This window comes from Coffea arabica, chromosome 8e (assembly GCF_036785885.1).
Source record: "Coffea arabica cultivar ET-39 chromosome 8e, Coffea Arabica ET-39 HiFi, whole genome shotgun sequence".
Taxonomy (NCBI): domain Eukaryota; kingdom Viridiplantae; phylum Streptophyta; class Magnoliopsida; order Gentianales; family Rubiaceae; genus Coffea; species Coffea arabica.
This window is the reverse complement of record NC_092324.1, coordinates 14,966,618-14,984,485: the sequence shown is the minus strand read 5'-3', so window position 1 is coordinate 14,984,485 and position 17,868 is coordinate 14,966,618. Positions and strand designations below refer to the sequence as shown.

Below are 17,868 nucleotides of genomic sequence, written 5' to 3'. Positions count from 1 at the left end.
TAGTACTAACAAATTATATAAAGTAAATAGAAGATCCCAATTTGGATTGATATTTTTTTAAAGTTTTTGTAAAAAAATATAATATAGCAATGTAATGTATGTGAAGTAAAAAGGTGATTAGAAATCTGTTCATGGACAACGTTAAAATTTTTTCTAAGAAAATAGCAATCCAAACATGGAAAATGTCCAAATCAGAGACCTCGAGAACTTTAAAAGGGTTTGTTTATTTTAAGAGTCAAAATATAAAGGTAATACACTATTATAGTTGAATACATGATACATATATAAAATTTAGATTTTAAATTTGAATTTAAATGGGTAGTTATGCATTCAATAATTTTATTAAATACATTATACATATACAAAAATTAAATTTTAAATTTAAATTTAAATTAATTATTATGCATTCACTACTGAAATTAAATTTTAAATTTAAATTCAGATCCGACCGGTTAATGTAAGCATTACAAGAGCAGCTAAGTTCTCTCTCTCCAATCACTTTCGCAGAGTCACCGACCCTTTTGGCCTTTTCGACTTTCTATTTCCCTTTTCTACTGTCCTAAAGCCACCGAACCTTTTTATACTGTATTCTCTATGCCCCCAATTCTGACTCCACTGATTGGCTCTTTTTCTCTTGGAACTTTCCATCACCCACTTTTTTCCAGGTAAAAACAACTGCAGTGGAATATTGAGGCCTCCCCCTCCTTTATCTCCCCAAATTCTGTGCTTCTTCAGAGACCCTTTGCTTCCTTTTTTTTTTCATTGTCTTTTGAATTTTGGTTGGTGGGCAATACTAATATATGCATAGATAGTCGATACAGAGGTTTTAATTTCTTTTTTCTGGGGAGAATTTGGAGGTCTTGTGATACAGAGGGAGGTTCAGGCCTTGAGGGGAAAAGATTGAAAATGGATGCTATAAAGAAGCAAGCAAGTAAATTAAGAGAACAGGTGGCTAGGCAGCAGCAGGTACCTTTTATTTTCCTAAAAAATTTATTGAATTTATGCAGTTTTTATTTTTTGGGTTTTCAAGTATATTTTTGTGTGGGAGGAAATGAATTGTTTAGTCTAAATTTAGCAGAATTGAGTTTGTTTTCTGGGTTTTTCATGGTTTTGGGGGTGGAGTTTTATTATCTATATTTAGAGTTCAATTGCCCTTTGTATCTGATTTTTTTGATGATTATTTTAGTTTTCTTATGTATTTGTATTTATTCTTTAGTCTTTTTTCCATACTGGTTGAGCTTGATGTAATACTCCTAATATAATTTGAGCAATAAATTTTTGGTTAAGTTAGTTGTTGGGATTTCTGATTACAAAAGGGACAATGATAGAATGAGTTGGAAAGAGAAGGGTAATGCTGGCTTATGTGAAAAAGGCAGTCACTATTTTATGAATATTCTTTGTCCTTTAAAGAGGATAATAATTTGAAAATATTTTTAATGGGATTTTATCCTGGTCAGTGTTGCCTTTTTGCCTGGAAATAAGTGTTTTAATATGGTCTCCAATTTCTAAAATTTTGTGGATATGATAGGACTATATAATTGGTAACTAGTGACAAATGTCTTGGTATGTCAAGCTGTTCCATGGTTTTTGATGCTGAATTTGATTGGAAAATATGGGTTTTGTATTAAATGCTGTAAATATGTGCGTGCAGTAATCCAAAACGAACATGTGGAATCAACAAACAAAAAATTAGATACAGAAGTCCTGCATAGATTTTTAATGGTTGTTTGTTTGCGTAGCACAGTAGAGACTTCATTGGCTGCATAATTTAAATAGGGATGGATCCAGGATAATATTCAGATGGGGCCATAATTTTGAGTCTGTTAGTGATGCAGCACAACACTTGGTGGGCACAACAGCTTTTTAGAAAAACCTAAATATCGAATTTCACCCGAAGTTGAAATAGCTACTAGGAATAGAATGAGAATATATGCTTAAGAAGATTAAAATCTGATTAGTAATTCTAGCAATCACTCCGAGGACTCTTTAGGCATCACACCTAAAGTTAGGATGTATCACACAATCCTAAGAAAGACATTGAGTCTGCAAGAAAATTTTATTAACGATAAAATCTGACTTCTCTTTATGGAGAAGTGGTTATTTATAGATGCTGGAACAAAGCCAACTCCAATCCTCATTAGGACTCCTAACTAGAATAGAATTCTAGTAGAAAGCTAGAAAGCTAAGCTTTCTTATTCCCCATAACAACTAAAATACTAATTACCAAAAAAATTACTAAACAGAAAATTACCATAAACATAAAATTCCTGCAGCTAACCAAATTACTAAAATACCCTTGCTGGTGAAAATCAGAAAACGAACTCAATAGGATTCAAACCAACTCCCAAGTTGGTTCCTTGTCATCAAAAGCATGCCAAATCAATGCTAGGGCATTCGACACATCCCACGCCTCCTATAAACCTTAGTGGATTTTTGCCACTTATCTCTATCAGTTAGTCAATTATTGCATGGTAAGCTATCTTTAGATTTTAGCTGCTCTAAGCTTTGTTCTGGACAAGCTACGAAGATCAGTTTTCGGTTCATAAGTTTGTGAGTTACATTTAGGCATTGTAGGTGGAAAACATCCAGTTAACAATGCATTTCATTTTCATAGTTTTTTGCTTTGTCTTACCTGGTCCCTGCTGAAAAATTGTATCATGCTGAGTCTATATCTGCACTATGTTAGAATGATACAGATGCTTTATAGTGGGAAAAAAGAAAGATGGATGTAGCAGTTAAGGTTTCGATTCTGGTAACATTAGGCTGTTGGAAATTATTTTCTAAAGGGTATAAAAATTGTGTGGGGAGAATATAATGCCTCCAAGTAGATTTTGATGCTTGGTGAAGGTATTTTCCCGCAGCAACACCACTCTGCCATTGGTGTAAAAACAAAGGTCCTGTTAGCCAGCATATAGAGCTCAGATCATTAGTTTCACTGGACTGATCCATGATTTACAATGTTTTATAAAGAATATTTAATCTGTTTTTACTGTTTTGCGGAGTACAAATAGCTATTTTAGAAGTCGTTTCTGGCTGTTTTTCCTTATCTGATAAGAACAGTAAGGTATTATTCACAAAATACACAAACTGCTCAAGTTCATCCAATATGCATATTGGAATGAGTTCCTTCCCCACAAGAACATAAAACAAAATCCAGTATATTAGAATACGTGGAGGTAGCTGTATACTGTGTAAAGTTGCCAAATTCCTTTCATACTATATTACTCTTGCAAAAACACAGAAAGTGCAGCAAATTCCCAGGCTTTTCCATTTCTTTTATACACTCTGCCATCTGCAACAAAACATGATGTCTAAAACCCTCCTTGGCGTAAACCAATAACATCCAAACAGACGCAGCACCATTTCCCAGCTTTATTGTTCTGTGTGGGTTTTTAGTCTACATGGGTTATATTTTTGGACAAGCTTTCTAGGTAGGCGATACATTCTCAGGTTGGACCTTTTTCTTGTTTCTTTTTTATTTCACCGGAAGGAGGTGCCTTTTTGTTATGCTTGGAGCCATGCATGTCAGACAGTGGCTACCTCTTTTTTTGTGCTTTTTACTTCAAATGATTGTATGAAAACAACTTGACCACATCGATCCACCATCTCCTTACATTACCTAACTGTCTGCTATTTAATCTTCTCTACCTTTATAATCCTATAACTTTATTCTTGAAGTCATTTTTTGACATGATAGATAGCGCAAAAAAAAAAAAAGGAGAGTAAAGTAGAAAACTAACTGAGCAACATAACCTGTACTTTTCGTTCTCAAGCAGGATGGAGACCGTAGTATATCTATCTAGTGTTTAAAATACTTTTGAATGCATGATTGACAGCTTTGCCACTAATACTGAAATTTTAGTTGCCAGTTTTTTCATCAACTTGACTATCTTCCATCATTTCTTAAAAACTTTTGAAGGATCTATTATCTGATAGCTCTCTTTTTAAGTCAACGGTCATTTAATAGGTTTTAGGGTATTGGATTGCTGTTCGCACTATTTAGCATTTAATGGTGTTGTGGGATTTGAGACTGAGAATTTCTTGGTATCAGGAAGCAGTTTAGCTACAGGTACACTCCTGAGGGTCTTCAGATATGAGTTTGTTTTTCATTTTGGTCCACTCTGATGTATAAATTCTTACGCTGCCCTATGAGGAGAGATTCCTCTCTTTACTTTAACCCGAACAAAGAAGCCACAACTTATATAATACAGTGGATTTCTTGGTTCTTGGCCTAAATAGTACTCAAAGTGGTACTAAAAATAACAGGGAAAATAGCTAATTTATGTTCCTTTGAGTTTCATAATATTCCAAAAATTTCTTTGGCTGTCCTAAACCTAATTTTTCTTTCTTGCTATGTAGTGGTTCATAGGAGCCACATCTTACATCTTTTTTTAAGGTCTGTTCTAATGATTACTGCATAACGACTCTTCTTAAATGTTTGCAAGATAATGCTCAGAATTCACTATACATTGTAGGAGCCAAAACTGGCTAGGTGTTGGTTCATAGGAGCCAAAATTTACCTCTTTTCAGTTCTATTCTGATGATTACTATGTAAGAATCATTTCTATATATGTGCGAAATAATGCTCAGAAATCCTCTACATCAGGCAATTCTCAGACAACTAGGACAATTGGGTCATGAAGCTGTAATGGTTGATGACACTGAAATGGAGTGTTACCAACAACTCCAAAATTTGTACAAATCTACAAGAACTGCTAAGGTACCTCATTGGGCTGTTTTTGGTTTATCTGGGTATTTTCCTTCTATTCATGGATTATGACATCAGTCTACATATATAAGAAGATTTTACATAGTAAAATATAAACTATGTTATGCTGCACAGCATTTGCAGAGGGATATCGTCCGTGGTGTAGAAGGATTTATTTCAATAAGCAAAAAGCAGATGGAGATAAGTGAGTTGGTCTGCCCTTCATCTTAAGTCACTTCAATTGCTAGGTATGTAACAAAACTTAACCTGAATTTGGCAGCTAGAAAGTTGGCAGAAGATTGTTGCAAGTATGGGATTGAGAACCAAAGTGATGCTCTTCACCTTGCAAGGGCTGCCTCTGGTTTCAGTACCACACATGTTTCAATGGAAGATCATAGGGAAACTATGCTTGGGATTCTTGCAAACCAGGTTATGTTCCTATTCTTGAATGCGCTGCCAGCATTAACGGTTCCTTGAATGTGCTGGTAACATTAACAGTTCCTAATAGTTTCATTTATGTCATCTTCATAGCCTTCTTTCCCAGCCAATTGTTTTCCAGAATTTTGTATGTTCCCCAATACGATAGGAGACTTAGTTACATATCTTAGTTGAGCTTTGCTTGGTTCATAGGGCTAAAATAGTGGACTGGTTTGGTACCTGGGAGGGGTTTCTTTGTGTTTATGTTTATTGTTTGACTTATTGTCTCTATTGGAAATAAAGTCCTGAAATGAATAGTTACTTGAACAAGAAATAAGTGCTTCCATAGTCTGTGATGGCTGATGCTACCATTGCTTGTGGCAGATTTGAGAAGTAATCACCATGTCATTGGGTTGACCTATGGTCAAGTTGCTATTGGTTACCCATGATTTAACAGACAGAATGTAAGGCATATGAATAATCAAAAAAAAAACTACAGAATAAAGTTCAGTGGTAACTCTTGCATCATTCTAAATGATTAATGATGCAGCTGCTATTCTGCATAGGGAAAAGGAAGAATCCCTTGGAAAAATTAATAGCAGAATTGTATCAAAAAGGAGAAGGTTTTGGTCCAAAGGAAGATGCCCATGGTAGTTTTTTTTTAAGTGGTGTTAGATTTCTCTTTTTTAGGTTAGAATATTGAGGGTGTTTTTATGATCTCTGCAGTTTCTAAGCTAGGCCAGGTTGAAAGGACTTGAAGTCTCTTTTGGCCATCTGTAATGACTTAGGAATTAGAGCTTTGTTGGAGTCTTGTCTTTAAATATTAAAGTAAAAACAAGGCTATGTCTTAGAGTAGTCAAGTTGAACTTGACTTTGTACACTTTTAAGTTCATTAGCTGGTGAGGTCTTTTATTGGTTAAGTTGCATAGCTCCTTTAATCTTTCATTGAACAAGTCTTGTACTCTATGCAATAACATTAGGAGGACAATTTTGGGAGAATGAAACTGGGTTTTGATTTGAAGTGTCAGAGAAATGCCAAATTCTCTTTCCTTCCTATCTTGCTTCTCTTATTTTTTCTGCCTTCTCGTATCCTCATATTTTCAAAGCTAAAATCTTAAACTTTTTATTAACTGTGTGAAAATTCTACATAATTCCTATATTCAGGCCTTTTCCACCATAGTTTCTTGGCGCTGCATGATTCATGCTTATTTTTTTAAGATATATCAAATGAAGATAGGATAACTTTATAGACATTTGAATTATCAAACAATATTGGATGAACATGTGTCAATTATTAGTACCTAAAAATCTGGAACGACTTCATAGCTGTATGATACATAGGTGCATCATTTGGCTTGAAATTTTTGGTTATACACATAAAAGGATCGAAAAAAGCTTACAGAGTTATTATTTTAAACAATATCGAGGTGCAAAATATTTATGGTTTGGCCTTCTCCTTTCTCTTAGGATTGCTTATATATGTTAGATGAAGCATTTCCATGTGAGAAGCGCAGTTGGTGAAAGAATCCTCCTGGAGGTGTTTCTAATATTTGTACTTCACTTTGTTCTCAGCATAGGCTGCTTGCTAGTTATGATGCTTATTGGTTGATGACCTAAGCTTAAGCATACTGGGATAGTGGGCTATGCTCGAAGGAGATTGTGTTCTACCTGGATTTTAAGCTCCAACTGTAAAATTTATTTTGAAAATTCTTATATGATGTAAAGTTCATTTGGGAGCATTTGAGAGGCAAGATTGGACAAGAGAAATTCAACAAGCCGAATGGAGGACCCATGAACATTTTTGTAAAACCTTCAAAGGAGACAAGTAAACACCAAAACAACTTAGTTGCTGATAATTCTTTCAGCAGCTCTTCTTTCTGTTTTTTTTTTTTTAATATATATATTTTCTTATCTTTTCTTGAATACTTCTGCAGTGTGGCTTGTGATATCACTTATTCTGTGCTTCTTGTGCTTAAGCCTTTACCCCATCTCTGGACCCCAGCCATGAATGAGATTCCAAACTTTCCAAAAGCTAGAACTTGAATTTCTATAAAAGAGCTCTAATCAGATTTTTTTGCTTTTCTGGAACCAAAGGCATCGTGGCTTACTAAAGCTGTGTCAAGGACAAGGATGATATATTTATCCACTGAGAGATTGTGCTTTCAGGTTGAAGCCTAACATTCAAGTTTGATGGTATAGCTTTCGTATAAACTTCATCCTGATAGCTGCATCTAAAGACCTGATTGAAATTCTTGATTCGTCAACTTGAGAAAACTGAATTTTTGTGAACTAGAAGGAAAATCAGTGACTTGAATTGACTCCTAAAAAGATTTTGTATGGAGTTGAACTGAACTTTTATTTGCTTATCTTTGTCTTTTTCTCACAGAAACTGTTAAAAGTGCCAGGATGCCCGTTATATCCTTGGTTGTAAGTGTTGGTATGATATAGATTTTAGTTTTTCTTGGTTGTGATCAACACATTTCATTTTTCGGCCCTTCTTTTTCTTTTGTTTGTCTGCTTGTACATCTTATTCAAGTAACTTTCAGTACATGTTTGGCACCACAGTTCTGTAAGTGAAAGTAGGAAGAGTGGAGATTTTTTTATCACCCCCTTCTGCTGATTGGGAAAGTGAAACTGGAGATCATTAATAATGAAAGTGTTGCTGCACCAGGAAGTCTGGTGGATAAGATTCAATTTCAGAACTTCAGTTTTTAGAGATTTTAGGAGATGGAAGATAGTTCCAGATCGTTGCGCTGAAAATGAGGATTAGAGAAGGAAGGAAGAAAGAGGAACAGAAATTTTAACTATAGTATCTGTGCATGTGATTCTTGGTGAAAAAGAATTAGGTGGATTTGTGTTGATTTTCAGCTCCTTTTCGTTCTCGCTGAAGTCAATGCAATTGATATATGGTTGTAATTAACGAAGGGTAGGTTTCAAGTGGGGATTACCCGTAGGATTCTATGTTGAACTCCTGTTAGGTGAACGACGTTACCTCTTGATACATGTATTTGTTAACTGCACTTTAGTTTTTGAGCTCCTCTGCATACTTTACGTTCCAATCAGTTTTGAAAATTCTGTTTCACAACCTTCAGGTTTGTGAACCTCTGCGCGTGTCCATAGCTGGTGCTCCATTAGAAGATGCTCGCCACTTGACTCACCGTTATGACAGAGTCCGGCAAGAGTTTGAAGCCCAGGTACTCCAATTTAAGAGTCAGTACGTCAGACACTGTTGGAAATTTGTTATATGCTGATGCATTGTCCTTTATGTTTCTTCTCGGACCCCTCCATACCAAAAAAAAAATAGGCAGCTGATGTATTAAGGCGTAGATCAAAGTGTAAAGATTCTTCTGCAGAGAGTGTTATAAAGCTAAAAAGTTCAGAAGCAAAGTTGACTGAGCTTAAATCTTCAATGTTGGTGCTTGGGAATGAAGCAATTTCCGCTATGTTGTCAGTTGAGGATCAGCAACAGCAACTTACTTTTCAAAAGCTTCTTAGCATGGTAATGCTATTCAAAAGTTCATGTCAGGTGTAACTTTTACCCTTTATTATCTGGAAGAAGTAATGTTGCCTCAGCTGTTAATGATGTGGTATAATACAACAAAACACACAAATTTTATCTTGTCTTGCCAAATTCTGATAGTTCATGCATAAGCTATGTGCATTTTGTGAAATAATCTGGAGGGGGTGGATTCTCTCCTTTTCTGCTTTTGCTGTTTCTTCCCTATCCCCATCAAGTGTAAAATAAGGAAAGATAGAGGATTACATAAGCAACCTAGCTATCACAGAAGGTAATGAACTTTCTTCTAGAAGCGGAGACCTATGAGTTACTAGAAATCTGTATGCTTAGTAGATATGTTATTAACTTTTGGTCACATGAAACTGATAGTGAAATAGATGAAATTAAAGTTCTCTTTCTTATGCATGATAACATTAATGAACAATCATTTGGATTCAACATTGAAACTCTGTCCCTAAGATTTTCTTAACAGCAAGTGTTTGCAAATTTTTCCAGTTGACATTTTATGCACATTTGGCTGTTTACTTCTCATGGTGATTTTTGACTTCCCAACAAGGAGAACATTTTTCTCTTCACAATCTATTCAATATTTGGTTTAATTTTTTTTTTTTGGATGAACAATTTTGCATTGAATTTGAAATTGATCTATAATTACTATTATTATTTAACATAAAAAGGACTTGTTCTTGAAAGAGCAATTGTCAATCCTAGAAAGCAAGATTTTTTGTCACACGAGTCAAGACATTTCCACATTCAATCATGCTTTTCATTAAGTGGACCATAATTGCAAAAGAAATATATATTATGTTTATGATTATTTAAATGTATCTTTTGCCACAGCAATGTATAGCTTTTAAACCAAATTCATTTATGATCAAAATCATAAGAATCTTTCTTCAACAACCATGGTCTTGTCAAAACCGGGTACACTATATCTTCATAATTCACCATCTTAAGCAGAGATACAGAGCATTAATATTTTTATCATTTACTGGATAGTGGGTTGGTGGGGTATAGACAAACCGTTGGTAGTTTAGAATTTGGCTTAATTTATCTGTATCTGTATTGTAATCTCCAGAGGAAAATACTGCTATTTTATGAGCCAAATTCTCCATGGATTGGGTACCCTACGAACTGGAAATTATTAGCATACAATCCATTTGAATTATTAGCATACAATCGACCTTATATATTGATGGATGTATCCATGCATGCATGGATACACGTATGCGTGTATGAATGTATGTACACACTCGTGTGTATACATGTGCATGTATGTATATATGACACAAGGGACTTCTGTAAAAATGATAATGTTTTTGAAGGAATTATTTTGATAAATTTGGCAATGCTTTTATTTTTTCTAGTTACATTTCATCTCATTATAACTACTCAAGGCTGGCTACTTTCATTGGTTTGTTCAACTTTGATTCACAAATAGATATCCATAGTCAGTTGAGCATTTGATATCAGCGGCATTCTTTTTCTTGTATTGTCCTGCATTTCCTTGCCAGTATCTTCCTAGATTTGTGCTTTCTTATGATCTAATTTATTCTTTAATGCCTTGAGGGTGATTGACTGTGGAAGTTATTTATAGATCAGGCATAATATATTTTTGGATAATTGAATCTGTAAAATGCATTTGGTGTGCATACAAGAAAGACAAGGGAATAAATTAATCATGCATCTTTTTTTTTTTTCAGAATTTTCTACTGCAGTTGGTTGGCCAGGTGGCGTTAATCTAAAGGGCATGGTTTTCCGGCTAAGCAGTTTTTAAGTATTGTCATGATTGTAAAAGATGATGTTGTACATGGCTGTTTTAGTGAATCTTTTCAGCATATTGTCAAAATGTCTTGAAATTGGAATAATCCATGGACGTGGAGCAAAATTATGCTACAGAGCCCAAATAGTTAGCCGCTGTACTTTTATTCAGGCAACTTAAAAGAACACAAAAATTAGCTCTGCTCTGGTTGTGTGTTTATTGCAGCCTAGTATTCCATGTTATTTCTTTCTTCCTCTAGCTTCTCTGATCTTTTGTGCATGTTGTCTGTAGAGGATAGGAATTACACTTGAAAACATTCAGGAGAATTAAATTCATGAGCAAAGTGTAGAAAGTAGAGACATTTTCCATTTCATCTCTACTACATAATAGAAAACAAAGTCTGAGAAAGCTTTTACTTTGAATTAGATTTTAACCATAATCCCTTTCTTTTGATCCGTAAACTCCCTTTTTTCTCTTCATTTGATTTTTCCTCTTTCTGGGGAGGAATGGGTGCAGTATAGGTTGAAACGGTTTGAATGCTTTTGGCCCACTTCCTAATTATGTTACAACTCAGGTGCTGGTTATGTGGGTTTTTTTGCCAGATTTAAGACTATTTGAGCTATTTATTGTATGGTGAAATGCAAACCGAAAGTAATATTGGTGAGCTGGTGGTCCGTCTTTTCTTTGTTCTTTTGTTACTGCAGATTACACTTACTTCTGTTTTTCTTTAGACATTGCTCCTATACAGAATTTTCATTGCACAGAATGACTTCTTTTCCATATTAATTTCATCACTTATAGACAATACTTATGGTATCTTACATGAATTCAGTTAACAGGTGGATGCTGAGAGATCTTATCATCAAAACATTGTTGCTCTTTTAGAGAAGCTGCATTCTGAGGTCTGTAAATTTCACTAATGTCAAATGTGTGGGAAAAGTGTAGGTTCCCTTTGGGGCTTCTGGATTTTACTATGTATTTCAGTTATTTGCACCTTTTTCTGGACTTTTAGGGATTTTATGGTATTCATTTTTGCCATTTATGTCTTGAGATAGATGATTCTGGAGGAGCAACTGAACGAGTCTTCGTTACATTCATCATTTAGCCAGAAAGATTCCTGTTCTCTATTTGTACATGTAGATACCATAAATAAGTCTGAAGATGATGCATACTTTATTGCAAAGGTATGACCTCTCTTATTTTTGAAGGAAGCATATGGCATATTTTTCCTTTCTCCTCTTGAAATTTTGATATTCTTTTTGTTCTTCATTATGCGTTGTATAATCTGTCACCACTGCAGGTTATACACTCTTTTGATGCCCAAGCAGATGGCGAGCTTAGCCTTGCAGTTGATGATTATGTTGTTGTTAGGCAGGTAGTTATGTTACTTCTTCCCATTCAGTCAGAAAAGTAATCTTGTTATAAGCTTGATCGTGTTGAATTCATATTTCTTTTGGTATTATTTGTTCATACTTCTGTCTTACTACCATTCATTATGTTTGTCAGAGAATTTATTAATTCAACTTGATGTCATGTTTGAGATTGGTTTATAGGTACATATGCTTAAAATACCTTCTCAAATTCTATTGTCCTCCTTCTGAGAAAATGTTAAACTTAAAAATTGGTTTTTGCAGCAATATAGATATAAATAGCTTCAAGTATAAAAAAATTTATTAAAACTCCAGTCATTGTTTACAAATACAAAACTGGATTATAGTAGGATTTGTTTCTAAAAGACACGTGCAATTTACTTTTTGTTTTTCTGATAGTTTGTCTTTTCCAAGACAAGACTACCAAACAAGTTTTTGCATTAATTTTCTAATCTTTGCTGGTTTTTCTCACAATCAATTACATAAACAATAAGGATCCCTCAAAATAAATAACAAAAAAAAAATTCCTCGAGGATTTGTTTCCACAATCTTCATCACATGCATTGCGCTTTTGATTCCAAAAAACATTGGTTACCTGACCATCTGCCAGGAGAGTGCTAGTTTCCTTTATTTTGTATGACTAACGAGGAATGCCAAATTTGTATTGGTGTAGCCTCTTGATGTTAGTTATCTTTGTGTCAAGTTTGTTGCATTAAAGAGTAATGTCATTTTTGTACTTAATGCAAAAATTCAACAGTCCTTGTGAGAATGTTATTACTTCTAAAATATTTAATAAAGGAACTGACAAGTATGTTGTTTTCCTCCTGATCCTCATTGTAGCGGTCTTCAGCTTATTGTTTATGTTCTGTTGCTTGTTTAAGGTTCATTTACCAGTTAAGTCACTGTAGACATAGACCACCATGCCAGGAAAAATTTGTAACCTTCCCGGTCAATCATATACTTGTACCACATTCGTGGAATGCATTAATCCTTTCATAAATTTTTCTTGTTCTACTTTCCCAATATTGCTAGTCTTGTTGGTTTCATCAACTTGACTAGATCTTTTCCTACTTTGTGTTATTTTCCTGGTCATTCTTGAAGCAACATCTGTCTCAACTCGCGAACATATAAAAAGTGCATAATCATCTGCAATTGAGGTTTTCGTGTAATTCTTTAAAACCAACCTAGCAAAGAGAGTGACCACAGATAAGGATTATAGTCATAGTAAAAGTTGATGAACTACACAAGTCAATCTGCCTTCTGGAAAAATTTATGCTCCGTCAGTGTGGCTGTCCCAAAATACATGTCACTATTCTTGGCAAAGAAATTTTCACAATTTTCTCAAGATACCCTCTTGCTTTCCTGTTAATTTGTTTAGAACGATGGGCCATGACTAATATTTGGATGAGATCTAGAAAAGTTGCAATGCACTTGGGTCCTATCAGGTAGATAACATTAGCAAACTCAAATTTCAACTGATCCAGTTAAGGGTAAATAAGGGAATGAGATATAAATAACTCACCATCTTTGCACGGTACAAGCACAAACTCCATAATTTTTTTTTTATTTTTATGGGAGGGTGGGAGGGAGCAGTAAAAGAAGAATTCTTCAAGCTCACATGTGGAAAGAAGGAAGAATAGACTACCTGGAAAAAAAAAAAGCATCATTACTAGTTCACAAAATCTCGTAAACAGTGTCAAGGCTCAAAGCTGCTTACCATGTGAATGAGAACACTACTGTACAAGCTCACAGAAATCTTAAAATCTTTTTACTGATCTTTTTCTGCATGCAAGGTGTTGTGTTCATGACTTGGATTCAGAAAATCTTATTCTATGCATATACGTATCTTTTAATGTTCCACTTTGCTAAGGTTCATAATATCCTGCAGGGAAGTTGCCATTATTTTGCAATTTTCTCCATGGGGTCAATCTAGTAAACCTTTAAAAAGGTTTGTTTCATGGGGTGCAGAGGAGCTGCAGGTGTGAGGGGAAGGGGTGGTGGCATTGCAGGAGAGGGGTGGTGGGCAGGTTGGGGGAGGAGGGGGGAACAAATAAAAGTTGTTTGTGATACAGTGATAGTGGTAAAAAGACATGAATCCAAAACCTCTAGTGCTATGTCTGAATCAACCTTCAAAATAAGACAGCAGGCGTCAAAATTGATTCTTGAAGATTATACTTTGAGTTGCACATATGACACAAGCTATGCTGCAACTCTTTTAGTTGATTGTGGATTCTCATGGTTGGGCATCTCAAATGTTAATCTACTCTATATAGTCAAGTACATTAACAAGTAGTAGTTGGAATTCCTCCGTTCAGCAATGTCCTTGGGATGGTGGTTTCAATACTCGTGTATTGTTCACAAAACATTATGGAAAGCAATAGAGAAACTTCTTCACAAAACATTATGGAAAGCAATAGAGAAACTTCTTCACAAAACATTATGGAAAGCAATAGATTCAAATACTAATTAACTATCTGGTTTTCTAGAAGCTTTCTTGACATGGTATGTTTCTTCAAGTTTTTTCAGTCCATCACAAAGAAGCATGATTTTCTTCTACTACTAATAGACAGATTGTATTGTCATGAGCACCAAAGCTCTATTGCTTTTTCAGATACACTAAGACTAGAGTTGTTAAATTAATCGCCTTTATTCTTTTCATTATCATCCATGTAAACCTTGTGTTCTTGAAGTAAAATATTTGTAAATTGCTTTTCTTATGCCTCATATTTTATATCCATGAGGATTTTTTTGGTCAGTTGTGATTCTCCTATGTTGAGGTTGTGCTAATCTTAAACGTTGAAGTTTATGGTTTGACTTTGCGACATCATTCTGCTGTTTTATGTAGCAACTCTCAGCTCTCCATATGTTCATGCAAGAAATTTGATAAAGGTCATGAACTCATTGATTTAGAAGTCTGAAATGTTGAGGATAATGCTGCGGAAAGAAATAAAACAAGTTTTACAATTTGAAGCAACATGCCTTTATTCATTGTAGAGTTACCTTTTAAGTGATTTTGCAGCAATACCTTGCTTGAACATGCATTTATCTAGTATCTTCCATCATTAATGCTTTAAAATTCTTGATTAACACCACATGGGATTGTTTGCCTAATCTATCTGCTACCAGAATTCTATCACTCGAATAATAAAGAGTTGTTGGTACAAGCCTTAATGAGATTTTGGTTTTATTTCTTAATGTTTCAAGTAGACAGAAGATGCAATGAACTAGTATGTTATTTTATCTGTTATCTTGCGTTAATTGGATGAATTGGGGATGAACTCTGTTTGTAGTTTGAAGGAAATAGCTTTCACTTGCCTTTTCAAGCAGTTCATTCTTTACCTTGCCAGTTATTTGAGGAGTCCAAGCAAGTTCTATTTATGACATTACTAAGAGAAAGCTTTAAAGTTCATTGATAAAGGAGCATTATACTTAATTTCTTTTGTATGCCCCAATCAGGGAAAAGATTGTCATTGCCACCCCACTGGAATACGAATAGCTTAATTCCTTTGGCTCAAGTCTTCATATGCAACCTCAAATTGAGAGGACCCTTTTACCAATTGGAATATGAGATCATATCCGTCTTTTAAATGTTAATGTTAATGTATCTCTGAATGGCAGTAAATGTTGAATGGGCTTTCAGAAGTAATGGATCATTCGTTGATGTTTAATCAGCTGATGACTCCACTTGTCTAAGGATTGAAATAACATTGCATGTATCATTCTTTAATAATATAGCTCTATCTTGTTCAAGAAAAAGTAAAGAACTAGAGATGGTGGTAGTGAAGTTAAATGGAAGATTCATGAAGCAGATCTTTTGTAGGAAAGAATTTGTACATGGAAACAAACTCCAACACACACTTGCGCGCACACACACAGAGGATTACTTTTGGTAACCATTCTTAGGAACTTTAGCACCACATAAAGTCTTAATAATATATCTACTAGTAACAAACTTTGTTCTGTAACAGTAGCTAAGCTCCTTCACCCTGGAGGCCTTAAAATAAATTGATTAGTTAAGGTTTGAAGACAAACCTTTGAAAGACAAACTTTTGAAAGAGTATGACTTGTCAGGCCTTTTGAATATGATGAGAGAATTGATTGGTTGCTTCCATGGACTTCTATGTTGAAATTTTGCATATTTATAGCCATATGTTTTCTTTTGCTACTTGACAGTGAGATTTTCGCTGTTATGAACTTCAAGTTAGCAATTAAAACTTTACTTGGAAGCTGATCATTCTAGTCTTGTCAAATTGGAAATGCAAGCTACTGGTTCCTTTTAAGCATTCCATGGCTATGTGCCTTTTAACAGGTGGCTCCTAATGGATGGTCCGAAGGAGAATGCAAGGGTGAGGCTGGATGGTTTCCTTCAGCCTATGTAGAAAGGAGAGACAAGATTCCTGCAAGCAAGGTATCTTGATGGTGGTGACATTCTGTTAAGAATATGCCTTGTTATAGAGCTGAATATTTTGTATATCTCAACAGCACTGGAAGGTTCGGGCAATCGGTTTTAGTTTTTGCTGCCTTCAAGTTCATACATGAAATTCCCCTTCATTGTATAGTTCACTGTTGCTCGTTTGTTGTTGACAAGTTTACCCTAGTTGGGATCTAGGATTCTTTTCCATTTGAAGATTATAACTTTGTGTACTTTTATTTTTGGGTTGAAGTGCTTTGATGGGGATGAATACTGATGCCTGGTGGAGAGTAACTAAAATGCATGGTTCTTGGGAAGTAGTACTGATTTCGTAGTATTGAGTCCACCGATTGTTGCTTTCTATTACTAAGTGCTTTATTTGAAACCAGCAAACAGCTTATACTTCTGACTCAGAGAATCACAAATCTGTAACGGTTAGCAAGTTGGAAAGTCACTTTTGCAGATCATTAATTAAAATTGATTTTTACGCGCCAACTATGAACATCATACCCTTTGCATTAAATATTTATTTCTTCGTGACTATGTTGTGGCCAAAAAAAAAAAAAAAAATCCCCATTAATTGCTCCCTACAAAAGTAATTGGTTGAAAGTTGAGGCCTCGTCCACATGCATCAATCATGTCCTTCATTTTGCATTTGGTGGGCATATCTCAATCTAGGGCAATACTAGGTCGTGCAGCTCTATTATGTTCAGCTGTATTTGTGGGCATTTCTCAATTTTGGGCACTGCTAGGTTGTGCAGCTCTATTATGTTTAGCTGTATTTTGTGGGCAGTTCTCAATCTAGGGCAATATTTGGTTGTGCAACTATCATGTTTAGCTGTTGAAGTAAAGAGTCCTTATTTTAACGACCGAGAGTTTCAGCTATCTTCGATATTCTTAAACCTACAAGCTATTCCTTTCTACTTATTAACAAAATTACTATTCATGTTTTACTTTTTTTTTTGGACCATTAATCAAGATTGGGGCCTCACAATTGGGCCCACTTTTTATTTTGTACAATTGCATGGTCTAGATTAAAAAATGGGAATCGGACATTGAACAATAATTCACAAGAAAGCATAGTTATTAAACCCGGTCTGGTCTGACGGTTCAACCGGTCAACCCGGTGAACCGGCCATAAAATCGGGTTGGATTTGTAATTGGATCGTTTGTGCAAGAAATTCGTTGACTTTTCAACGGACCAGTGGTTCAACCGGTTGAACCGGACGATTTTGTAAGAAACTCGGGGATGGTTTTGTAAGGAACCCGGTTTTGGGATAAAAATGATTAGAAGATGTTCCAATGTTGATTTGAACCTCAGACCTCAACCGGTTGAACCGGACAGTTTTGTAAGGAACCCGGTTTTGGAATAAAAATGATTAGAAGATGTTCCAATGTTGTTTTGAACCTCAAACCTCAAGTATAAAGAGTTGAACCGGACAGTTTTGTAAGGAACCCGGTTTTGGAATAAAAATGATTAGAAGATGTTCCAATGTTGTTTTGAACCTCAAACCTCAAGTATAAAGGTTAAGCGCATTCACCACTAGTCCAACAACTCACTTAGTGCTTATTTACTCCTTCTATATTATATATTAGATTTTTATTCTTATTTTATTTCTTCAAAACAAAATTTGTTTGGAATCTTTTAATAAAATTTTATTATTCCCTAAATTCTATAAATTA

General features: G+C 34.9%; 1 protein-coding gene across 4 annotated transcripts; it reads left to right on the top strand.

The window, feature by feature from the left end:
* The first annotated feature begins 487 nt into the window (after nt 1–487).
* Nucleotides 488–16,505, top strand: LOC113703707 (SH3 domain-containing protein 1). Of its 4 annotated transcripts, none has more exons than XM_027225159.2 (12): nt 488–966; nt 4,607–4,720; nt 4,844–4,913; nt 4,989–5,137; nt 7,220–7,291; nt 8,218–8,319; nt 8,430–8,651; nt 11,244–11,306; nt 11,460–11,588; nt 11,705–11,779; nt 16,084–16,182; nt 16,257–16,505. In XM_027225159.2, exons 1-12 carry the CDS (start codon nt 907–909, stop codon nt 16,311–16,313), a joined length of 1,212 nt encoding a protein of 403 aa, XP_027080960.2. In that variant the 5' UTR covers nt 488–906; the 3' UTR covers nt 16,314–16,505. The 4 variants fall into 4 exon arrangements, with proteins under 4 accessions (XP_027080960.2, XP_027080962.2, XP_027080963.2 ...); XM_027225161.2 differs by having other exon boundaries at nt 489–966; nt 8,430–8,624; XM_027225162.2 differs by lacking the exon at nt 7,220–7,291 and having other exon boundaries at nt 490–966.
* The last annotated feature ends 1,363 nt before the right edge of the window (nt 16,506–17,868 follow it).